Here is a 12,421-nt window from a genome sequence, read left to right as displayed (position 1 = left end):
ATTCAAAAGAACCTATGTACCCCAATGTTCAGAGCAGCACAATTTATAATAGCCAAAAGCTAGAAGCAACCTAAGTGCCCATCAGTAATTGACTGGATCAAAAAACTGTGGTACATTTACATGATGAAATACTACACAGCAGAAAGAAAGAAAGGAGCTCCTACCCCTTGCAACAGCATGGATGGAACTGGAGAGCATTATGCTAAGTGAAATAATTCAGGCAGTGAAAGACAAATAACCATATAATTTCACCTGTAAGTAAAATCTAATCAACAAAACAAGCAAGAAAAATATAACCAGAGACAATGACAAAAAGAACAAACTGACAGTAATCAGAGAGGTAGGTGTAGGGGTATAATGGGAAAAGGAAAGGAAAGGACTAGTCAAGGAACATGTACAAAGGAGCCATGGACAAAGCCAAAGGGGGTAAAATTGAGGGTGGGGGTGGGCGGTTTGGGGGAAAATGGAGACCACTGTACTTGAACAATAAAAAAGAAAAACATAAATAATAATGCTTTTTTAAAAGGCATATAGTACATAATATTTGGTCTTTTAATAAAGTTAGACATTTTCTCCATGAAGATTTTTAAAAATATTCTGTTTATTTATTTTTAGAGAGAAGGGAAGGGAAGTAGAAAAAGAGTGGGAGAGAAACATCAATGTGTGGTTGCCTCTCACGTGTCCCCTATTGGGGACCTGGCCTGCAATCCAGGCATGTGCCCTGAGTGGGAATTGAACCAGTGACCCTTTGCTTCACAGGCCCATGCTCAATCCACTGAGTTACAACAGCCAGGGCCCCATGAATTTATACATTTCTAATTAGGTTAATTTTTGTTATACTATTTTCTAAGTAGGTTACTAATGGTATGTAGCAGAAATCAGAAATCAATGGCTTGCAAGCCAAACTGAGTTTGCCACGTGGTTTTGTAAAAAAAGTTTTACTGGAACACAGCCATACCCATTTGTTGACATAATATCTGCTTTAAAGCTCTATTAGCAGAGTTATAGTTGAATCAGAGATCATGTAATTCACAAAGCTGAAAATACTATCTGGTTCTTTATATAAAAGATTGCTGACTTGTGCAAAAAACACCTATTAATTTTACAGTATAATCTTATGTTAGAGTATCTTGCTAAATTTTCTTAGTTCTAGTCTGCTGACTGTATTTGGATTTTATATACTATGAAACTTTTATATACTATAGTAGTTTTTACATACTACTCACATAATATATAAGTAGTAAATTTTATTACTTTGTTTAACTTCCAGTCTTATTTGGCTTGTGTTCAAAATTTCTCAGTTAAATATAATGTTTACTATACTCTTTGGGCATTTTGGCTTTATCAAATTAGCAAAATTCCCTTTTATCCTTTGTTTTCTTAGAGTCTGCTCATATGCAAATGACAATTTAAAAATTGTTTTTATATTCTAAAAAACTCATTTGACAATGACATATTGTTATATGGTATTTCTCATATTTTATAGTGAATAAATACTTAACTTTTCATGTTTTAATATTTGGGTTCCCTATTAAACTGGTAATTCAGAGAATGGGACTTAACTGTACTTTCATGAATCTCTAGTGTAGTACACCTTCTTTTGCCATTATTTATTGCACATGTATTGTGTATTGGGTATTATTTAAGAAATTGTGTTTTCTCATAGAAAAGAAAGTGTTACAGCTATTTAAGTAAATAAATATGGCATTGTACTAGCAGATAGAGATAATAAAAGAAAATATACAATTAGTTCAATCTTTCAGGTGAGATTTAGTAATTTTAGGGACAAAAGATCTCTCAAATCTTTGGAACTCATGGTACTTTATATTAACCCACAAGCAATTTTTTTAAAAAGATTTTATTTATTTATCTTTAGAGGGGAAGGGAAGGAGAGAGGGAGAGAAACATCAATGTATGGTTGCCTTTTGTGTATTCCTTGCTGGGAACTGGCCCGCAACCCAGGCATGTGCCCTGACTGGGAATCGAACCGCAATTATCTGGTTCGCAGGTTCGTGCTCAATCCACTGAGCTACACCAGCAAGGAGCCCCAACCCACAAGCAATTTTGTAACACCAAAAACTATTTAAAGCTATAACATGTATATAACAATCTAAACCTAAGCTAGAAAAGAAAAATAGTAGATCTGATCTAAAGCCTAAATGTAGCCCTGGCTGGTGTGGGTTGAGTGGCAGTGGATTGAACGGCAGCCTGTAAACCAAGGGTTAATGGTTCGATTCCCAGTCAGGGCACATGCCTGAGTTGCAGGCCAGGTCCCCAGTAGGAAGTGTGCAAGAGGCAACCATGCATTAATGTTTCTCTCCCTTTCTTCCCCTCTATCTATAAATAGATAAATAAAATCTTAAAGACTAAATGTGAATATTCATCAAGATATTCCTAACTTCTAAAACTCCATCAAGAAATCTACATAATTCTACCATATGCTTTTTATATTCTTCTTATAGTAAGTTTTATCCTTGTATTATATCCAACTGAGTAAGAATAAAATGTAACTAATGTACTTAAGCACATACTGAAATTTAAATTAAAAGGATAGAGAACCATTCATTAAAGGTGCATTTTAGTTTTGAAGAAAAGTAAGTACCAGATCTTTCTTCTCTTTTATTTACTACAGCAATCTTCAACCTTTTGCATCTCATGGCACACATCAACTAATTACTAAAATTCTGAAGCACATAAAAATACATTTTTTTGCCAATTTGACAAAAAAAGGTATAATTTTAATTCATTCACACCAGAAGGCTATTATCGTATTGGTTTATAATTTTTTTTATTTGGCAATCTAAGGGAAAAAAGGTCAGTGCCCCTGAGGAAACAGTCAGATGCTGCATGCTTTAAAAATTCTTATGGCAAACAGTGTGCTGTGGGGCACACCAGTTGAAAACTGCTGATTCACTAGATTAGCAAATACAAAATGATCATTAATTTAGTTGAGTCATTATTTAAGCATTTCAAAATACTGGTCTATAATTTTATTAGAAAACCTGGAACTCCAACAGCTCTAAAAACTTTAAAAATTTTTATAGTTCATTTGAGTGTATTCTAACATGAACTAATACGAGGATATTTATAGTCCTTATTATCCTATTTAGTGTAAATACTTGCGAATATTAATGTGTTTGATTATGATGGGTCCCCCTGAACTCTACTGAAATATAAAATAATAGGTGGCATATGAACCATATTGACTTCTCAAAGACATTTATTTTTAAAAAGATTTTATTTATTTTTAGAGAGAGGAAAAGGGAAGGAGAAAGAGAAGGAGAGAAACATGGATCAGTTGCCTCACAATGCCCCTGCCCCCCAGTTGGGAAAACCTTGCCCACAATCCAGGCAAATTCCCTGACCCAAAATCGAACCTGTTACCTTTCAGTTCTCAGACCAGTGCTCAACCCACTGAGCTCAAGGGTAGGTTTAAAGATATAATTAGCCCTAAGTGTTTTTAATAATGAAGTATAGATCCTAGACCAATGTCATGAAGCTCTTCCCCATGATTTCTTCTAGAAGTTGTATGGATATGGGCTTTATTTTTAAATCTTTAAAACACATGTCTGATAAAGAATTAATAGCCAAAAATATAAGAAACTCCTACAATTCAATAGCAAAAGAAACCAAATAACCAGATTCAAAAGAGGACCTATGACTTGAATAGACATTTCTCCAAAGAAGGCCCACAAATAGTCAACAGGTATATGAAAAGATGGTTAATGTCAGTAATCACTGCAGAAATTCTTATCAAAACCAGGAGATATCCCCTCACGTCTATTAGGGTGCTATTATCAAAAGAATGAAAGATATGTGCTAGCAAGAATGTGGAAAAACTGGAATTCTTACTATTGATGAAAATGTAAAATAATGCAGTTGCTATGAAAAACAGTAGAAAGTTACTAAAAAATAAATAAAAATAGAAATACAGTATGCTCCAGAAATCTCACTTCTAGGTATTTATCCAGAGGAGCCAAAATCAGTTCCTCATAGAGATATCTTCATTCCCATGTTCACTGCAGTACAATTTATAACAGCTAAGATACAGAAACAACCTAAGTGTCCATCAACAAATGAATAGTTGTAGAAAATGTGGTATATACATAGACTGGAATATTATTCAACCTGCTATGTGTGTTAACAGGGATGAATCTGGGATATACTATGTCAGGTAAAATTAGCTTGTCACATTAGGACAAATACTGTGTGACCCTACTTATATGAAGTATCTAAACTAGTCAAACTCATTGAAACAAAGTAAAATGGTGGCTACTGGCAGAAGGAAGAAATGAAAAGTTAGTGTTCAATAGGAACAGTTTCAATTACACAAGATGAACAAATTCTAAAGATCTGCTGTACAATGATGTGCTTAGAGCTAACAAGGCTGTATTGTGAACTTAATTTGTTAAGTAAGATGGTAGATTTCAAGTGTTCTTACCACAATTTTTAAAAAGTTAAAAGGATTTCTAATTTTTTCACACCTCATTTACTATCAAAAGCAATCCTTATATTCTTGTTCTATAACTGTGCTTTTACATTCTAAAACATTTATTTTAATAAATACAATATTACTTTCACAGCAGAATCATTATGATAATGTTTTTTAATAGACACTTGAGAATATCACAAACTTAAAACAAAATATTAAACAAAATGTTTAATAGTGATTTAACTGTATTAGACAATATAACATAACATTTATAACCTTTATACTGTACCTCATTCTATTAGAAATTAGAACTGGAAGCCTTTTTAGTAACAGAATATTAATTAGGTACAAATTTAAATAACTCCTATACTGAAAATAAAATATTAAAATATAATGAATATATGTACAGCACACAATTAGATTCTATCATTCTGGATTTCATCATCTCAAATCAAAGGCTTCTAAATCATGCAATATGCCATAAAAAGTGGAAGCACTTACTTAGGAGTAGAAGGACCCCTTGGCCATGTTCCATCTTCATTTTTCTGTTCTATCACTAACACCTAAAAATATGACACAATAAAAGAGTGTTTCTTAACCCCAATGTTAAAAGAGTTTTAGAAGACTATCTGGATTCACTAAGAAACAAAGTAACCCTGTTGATTAATTAAAGGACACAGTAGATAAACTGAAGAGACATTTGCATTTTGGTTCCAAAGCTGGGCAAAGGAAACAAAATTTTAGAAGTCAATTATAAGATACAAAGAATTGCAAACACACACAAAGAGATATACACACACAAGGAAGAGAAATAAGGATCATTCATCTTGGGAGGCAAACTCTTCAATAATGTATTTTTTACTTCACTCCCTAATAAGAATGCTTACAATTTCAGTAAAAAAATTTTAAAAGTCCAGGACAGTGTTTATTTTATTTATCATTACTCAGAAAGCAACGTATAAAATCTGGAAAACTTAATGCACATTTTGGGAAACGTTCCTATTTCGAAATCTGGTAAATGCATTCCTAGCAAGAAGATCAAATTATCTAAATTCTCGAAGCCTCAGTTTTCTAATGTACATGATAGAAATAATAATAAGCATTACGTAAGATCAATCACTGAAAACTGAAAGAAATAACACTATATATTTCAAATTGTACTGAGCTACCTCAAGGCCCGCTGAATGGTAATCAAGGAGAAAGATTTATGTCTATTGGCAGCCAAGAAAGAGAGAGTTGCCTGGCAAAAGGGGAGTGTGGACTAACCAGTAAAGTTCAAAGTTCCTAACTCCAGCTTCAGTGAGGCAACTCTCCTTTGAATTGCAAAACATATTAAATTTTTAATATTTCACTTAAGAATATAATGGCTAAAATCAGTATGAAAATCACTGATTTTATAGCTTATTTCAAGATATGATACATAGTAAACATTTACTAAAAATAAGTTCCTTCTGTTCCTTTGAATTTTTAACTTGTATCATACTGCTGATGTCAACAGTAATTTTAAATAAAACAAAGCAAAACAAGAAAAAAAATCTTCCATACATTGGAGCACCAGGCTCTGTGTTAAGTACTAAAAATAATAAAAACAAAAATAAATAAGAGAGTCCAATCAAAACCGATACCTCATAGTCTAGTAGAGGAGCTCAATACATAAATACTGAAGTACATAATGATAAAAAAGACATACATAAATTATTATGGAAGTTAAGGGAGTAACTTTTTCTCCAAACTAGAAAAATCCTGTACCTCAAATAGATATTGATAAAAATAGATCAGAAAGGCTGAAGAGATGACTTTACATCTAAGCTGGAAATGAAGGACTAATAATCTGGTTACAGTGCATGACAGAACTAATGGTTAATATGAATATTTTGATGTTTAAAAAAACTTCTTGCTGGTTGGATGCAGGGATTGGGAAGAAGGCCTCTGAAACAATATGTAGGAATGCAAAAGAGGATGAACAACACCCTAATGAGGGCACAAGTGGTTAAGTTTGGTTTTGTTAGAGTATAAATCACAAAACAAGGATAATCTAAAGATGATGGAAGATTGGCAAAAGGTCAAACCATAACTTACAAGCTGTGTTAAGGTGCTTGGACTTTATTCTGTAGTTGTTAAGGAGCTAGGAAAGGTTTATGAAAAGAAAATAATAAGGTTTACATTTTAGAAAGAGGATTCTGACAGAGATATGGAATATTGAGAGTAGACATGCAAAACACCAGAGGCAGAGGGATCTGTTACAGGGGCTGGGAATGACATAGAGATTAATTCAAGAAACAATCAGAAGACAGAATCAGTAGGACTTGCTGATTTCTCAAGACATTTATTTATTTGGATTGTATCATAAAGAAAGAAGAGGTTGATACCTTGCCTGGGAGGTGGTAAACTACAGTTCACTTAGCTCACTGACTGCGTTTAGAAATAGTTTGTTGGAACATAGCCATTTCCATGTTTACATATCCTCCCTAAGGGCTATTTTCATGCCACCTCAATGGCAGAGTTGTAGTTGTAACAGAGGGAAAAATATGTAGTATTTGATCCTTTACAGAAAGTTTGTTGACCTATCTTATTAGCTATTTTTTTCTTTTTAATGAAACATGAATTCTTTTTTATATTCAAGATCAAGAAGGGAAACGAAAGGTATGGCTAGTGTCCAGCAGAAAAAGAGAAGAAATGAGTTAGAAAAAGGAAGCCAGAGCCAGCAGAACCCCATACAGATTATCAGGATATCCAAAAAAAGTTTGTGACTCCAGAAACTTTCATGTATGATATGCTTAAGATAAACAGCATTGCTAAACAATACCTGTCCTTGGTATAAACCAGCATCCTGAATGGTGCTGTCTGGTTTATTCAGAGGTTCAAACGTATTACTCATGTATTTGTTCCATAATCTGGTCTCCTTTTCATCTGGAATATTGAAGATTTTTCTTATTTCCTTTTCAATTGTATCTAGATTTAAGGAGAAAAGATATGTAAATATAATAAACCTTTGAATACATACCACACAGAACTAAGTGTTCACAAGCATAAATATCCTAAATTTAAAATACTGATATGATAGTAAAAATAGATGAACAAATATGTAAAAATAATACATAACAACCAATAAAGAAGGTGTGCTTTTTAAAGAATAAAATAGTAATTATAATTCTGACAGATGATTACTTGGGGAAACTGAGATCTCAAAGGGTACAGTTGTTCAATCATATAACATCACACTTTATGTCACATAAGATAAACTTTAAAATTGTACACATTATAATAAATTTGTACTTTTATAATAAAGCAACATGATTTTTCTGATGATATACAGGAGTTAGAAGAAAATAAAGTGATTCAGAGATGTTACAAATGAAAAATATTTTTAATTATAACCAATTTCAGAACAATTAATATTAAATTGAATATAACTTACAGTATAAATAGCTAGCTAAAAATAGAATATATGGCCACAAAAGAAAGGGCCTTCTTTGATGGAATGTCTGCATTGGTCAAAATTTCCGATTTTGAAGGTAAAACCCTGTATTTTATTTACTTATAAATCAATTATCTAAGTGGAAGAAGTCTTTTTTATTGTTTTTTAAACTGGAGCAGCTTAACTTACTATAAAATGAGACAGGAATATCTACATATGTGAGTACAAATGCAATTAAGCTTCAGTACCATACAGTTAAATAAATCTTTAAAAATTTTAAGCATAAGAAAGAGATATTAGAAAATACTATTAAATCTATTGAATTCTGGTCAATAACTTGCTTGACTTAGATTCAAGTATATTAATTAAAATATGAAATATGAAGAAATATAAAATACCTCTAAATTTTAGAATACTTGATTAGTTTTGGAAAAAAAACATTATTTACAAAATACTTAGCCCACATTTTCTCTGAAGAGATATAAACAACCCTGCCTATTTTACATAATTAAATTTACTCCAATGATATTGTTTATGTTCTACTTAGCAGCTAATGTTCTTTAATAGTCTTACAGTCAATGAGATTTTGATTTAGGGCATTACATTAGCAGTAAATCTTATAGTGTAACTTAGAGCAAATTAGTCAGAACATTTAAATAATTACATAAACAAATATACTGCATGTTATTTGGGGGGAGGGGGTAATTTTTTTTATAACAAAGTTATCAGTATATTATGAAAAATTTCCAAAGTGGACACACAATGTAAACAGCAATGGAATCAAGGAACAGACATTATGTAAGAAGGAGGATAGAGGAGATAGCTGAGGAAGGGAAGTCACTGCAGTCTTTCTATAAAACTGAATACTTTTTCCTTCTTGGAGAAATAATTCTTGATCATTGCAAAAATTCAGAAAATACAAATACAGTACAAGTAAAATATTTACCCAAAGATAAACACTGTTAACATTTTGGTATTTCTTCTTTCAGACATTTTTTTCAATTAACACACAGATATTTATACACATCATATAAATGTACAAACATATTAGAATTTCTTCTTCAGGGAATTTAGCAATCTACTCATACATAAAGAACATTATAGGCAAAAGGTGTAATGCAAAGGCCCTGAGGTGGGAATGTATTTGACATTTTTTAGAACAGCATTGTGCACAAATGTGACTAAGTGAGAAAAGCAAGGTAAAAATGTGAACATAAAGGTACTCATGTAGGGTCATATAGAACCTTGTGAGGTATGAAATTATCCTACTTTCTCTGAGTAGAAGGAAAGCTGCTGCAGAGCTTTGATCAAAGTAGGGAAATGTTCTACTAACATTTTAAATGTTCATTTTGCTGTGAGTGAAGAACAGACTAGAATACAGATATCAAGGGGGAGATGTTAGGCTACTGCAGCAATCCTAACCAAGGAGGTAGTGGTGGGAGCAGTAGAAGCAATGTTAAGTGGTCAGACTAAGACTAGGTTCTGAAAGAACTGCTAAAAAAGCATGCTCCTAGATTACAGGCAGAGTGAAAAATAAAAGAGTTTAATTTCATATTTACTTAGGGATTCTTGTAAGACACAAGTGAAGATACAGAATTATGAAAAAGTTTTGGATAGAAGACATAGATTTAAAAGACATCAATATGCAGAAAATTATTTAAAGCCACCAGACTGGAGGAAATAACCAAGAAAAAGAGGAGAAATTCAAGGACAAAGCAGGAGACACTGATGTTTTGAGATCAGGACTATATAGATTATCTCACAATGGACCCTGGGAAGATGCAGCTAGTGAGAACATATGCCCTGGAAGCCACATGAACAGAAAGTGTTTATAGATGGCATAATTAGTATGTTAATTTCCCTGGCAGATTATAAAGACATGGAAGACTTTGAAATTACTAAGGCATTTATTAATACAGAGGTATTAAAAACTATCACAGAAACAGGACCAAGGGAGTGGTAGGCTTGAATGTTTGATGTATTAAGCTCAAAAGAGAATGGCAGCAGAGGAAGTGGGAGCCAGAAAGCAGAATGCACAAATTGAGGTTTGGCAAGTGCACTTTTAGATAGTGACAGTCTATAGGAATTGGTGGCTGAGTCTGGGTGCAGATCAAGATCACTAGAGGGTGATTTCACTCATAGTTGGGATATAAAACTGAAACTGATAGACACAGACAATAGTATGGTGGTTACCAAAGGGTTCGGGGTTGGAGGAGCAGCAAAGAAAAAGGGGGCCAAATATATGGCAATGGAAGATGATTTGACTTTGGGTGGTAGGCACACAGTACAATATACAGATCATGTATCAAAGAATGCACACTTGAAACCTATATAATCTTATTAGCCAATGTCACCCAATAAATTCAATAAAAAAGACTATGAAGGCATTGAGAGCATGTGTATATTTTCCCCATATATTATTCTGATTCCATTAGGCAGTTAATAAAAACTATAAAATATTAAAACAGGTAAGAGAAAACTGTGACAATTATTTCTAGCAAAAACATTTGATGTTAAAGTTAGGCAATTCTATTATTAAATCTTGTAAACAAAGCATTTTTCAATAAGTTTTATAACAAAAATTATGTTTTGGGTTATCCTTAAAGAAAAAAATAAAGCCAAAATTTATCTTTCTTATTGGAACACTCAATACATAAATATATTAATTTAGGAAGAAAAATATTCAAAGGCAAAGTATTTTGGTTCTGAGTGTAGTAAATTAATTAGGTTCTGCTTATGGTTACTATCATTTTAATTATAAATCAATATAGATAGTACTAGCTGAAAAAGGAACACTTTATTAATTAGGTAAAAACAAAAAACAGGTATTTATATTTCTTAATTCTATTTATATATTTATACAGGTATATTTTATGTACATAGCTATTTTGATAATTTTTAAGCACAATTTTTAAAAAGACTAGAAAGGAAATAATACATTCCATGTTTTCTTTTTTACTATCCAAATTCTTTATTGTTTCAAAACTCACTTCAGAAAAACAAAATCAGCCAAATTAAAATTTGCACAAATGGTGTACAGCAGCAATTAAGACACAAGGTTCTGGTATAAAATCCCTCATATGGAATTAAAATACTGGCTCTATCACTTAAAACTAGGGTGAATGCAAGTATGTTACATAACCTTTGGAAGCCTCAGGTTTACCACTCTATAAGATGACAATGCAGCGTTGTTGAAGTTTAAATTAAAAATTTAATTTAAATTTCACTCTGAAGTTAAAACTCTGAAGTTCCTAATATGGAGTAAGTATTCAATAACTGCTAAGTACTATGATAACTATAACCATAAAATCTCTAAAATTCTCGACTTGGTTAACTTCAATAATTTTTGCAAAACTTTTTGCACAGAAAGCAAAGTTGCTCTAATCTAGACTTTCAAACTTTTAAAACTAAGACTTCCAGAAATTGTGACCTAGTATTCACATACACATATTGATTTTTTTATTGTAATATTTTCTATTCCATTCTCTTTACTCCACAGTTTAATCACTAAGTATTAATAATGCAGTTTGAAACCATCATGCTAATAACAAAAATATTTTACCTACAAAAATTCAGCTCATATACAATTTTAAGGCATATATGCAATATATGTAGTATTGAAAAGTATTAGTAAATGTAAACTACATTGATTAAATCTACAAAAAGAAAACTTTTTATTTATATATTTTATCCATACCCAAGGATAATGCTTTTTGATTTTAGACAGAGGGAAAGAAAGGAAAAAGAGAGGGAGAGAAACATCAATGTGAGAGAGAAACACTGACTGACTGTCTTTTCTACACACACCTATCAAGACCAAACCCACAACCTAGGCGTGTGCCCTGACTGGGAATTAAATCTATGACTTTTGGTTTGCAGGACACTGCCCAACCAAGCCACACTGGATAGGGCCAAATCATAAAACTTTTTGAAGCAGAAATTCTTTACAAATTGCATATTTCCTTAATAAATTCTTACTTAGAACTTAATATGAGAACTCCATAATGTTTGTTCTGAATTTAGAAATCAAACTAACTGCTAATTTTCATGTAAGTTTTAAAATATTATTCAGTAAACTAATGTTCTAAACTAAGGTTCTGATGATCTCATTTTGTATATAATTTTCCTATAGAAATGGGGTAAGAGGAGAAGAAAATGTTAAATTTCAAAGATAACTAAAAAACATTATTTGTATCAAGTATTTTAAGAGGTAGCTTCTCATTTATATTCCAATTGGCTGAACATTTCATAGATAAGTCTGTGAATTAATTTTAATAGATTATTCTCCTTGGTAGACTTAAGATGCTTATAGTGCACATTTTCATATGTTTAATGTAATTTTATTTACAGTAGTCCCCCCTTATCTATAATTTTGCTTTCTGCAGTCTGAAAATATGAAGTGGAGAATTCCAAAAATATGCAATTCTTAAATTTTAGATTGCACAAGTCTGAGTAGCATGATAAAATCTCATGCTGTCTACTCTGTCCTGCCTAGAACGCAAATCATTCCTTGTCTGGCACATCCTACCAGGATATGCTATCTGACGTCCAGTCACTCCTCAGTTGTCTTA

General features: G+C 32.0%; 1 protein-coding gene across 5 annotated transcripts in view; it reads right to left on the bottom strand.

Annotated features, from left to right (window-relative positions):
• The window catches only part of USP15 (ubiquitin specific peptidase 15), a 121,506-nt gene that overhangs the window by 59,598 nt on the left and 49,487 nt on the right, over positions 1-12,421 (bottom strand). For all 5 annotated transcript variants that reach the window (XR_005081808.2, XM_053661564.1, XM_037140294.2 and 2 more), the window contains 2 exons: positions 7,239-7,384; positions 4,934-4,995 (listed from right to left, as the gene is read on the bottom strand). Coding sequence is in view for 4 of the 5 variants with exons in the window: in XM_053661564.1 (XP_053517539.1) it covers positions 4,934-4,995; positions 7,239-7,384 (208 nt within the window). In the remaining variant the exon portion in view is untranslated. The remainder of the gene's footprint in view (positions 1-4,933; positions 4,996-7,238; positions 7,385-12,421) is intronic.

Source organism: Artibeus jamaicensis, unplaced genomic scaffold (genome assembly GCF_021234435.1).
Source record: "Artibeus jamaicensis isolate MK-2021 breed Jamaican fruit bat unplaced genomic scaffold, CSHL_Jam_final contig_233, whole genome shotgun sequence".
NCBI classification, from domain to species: domain Eukaryota; kingdom Metazoa; phylum Chordata; class Mammalia; order Chiroptera; family Phyllostomidae; genus Artibeus; species Artibeus jamaicensis.
Note: the sequence above shows the minus strand (reverse complement) of the source record. Positions and strands in the feature narration are given on the sequence as shown.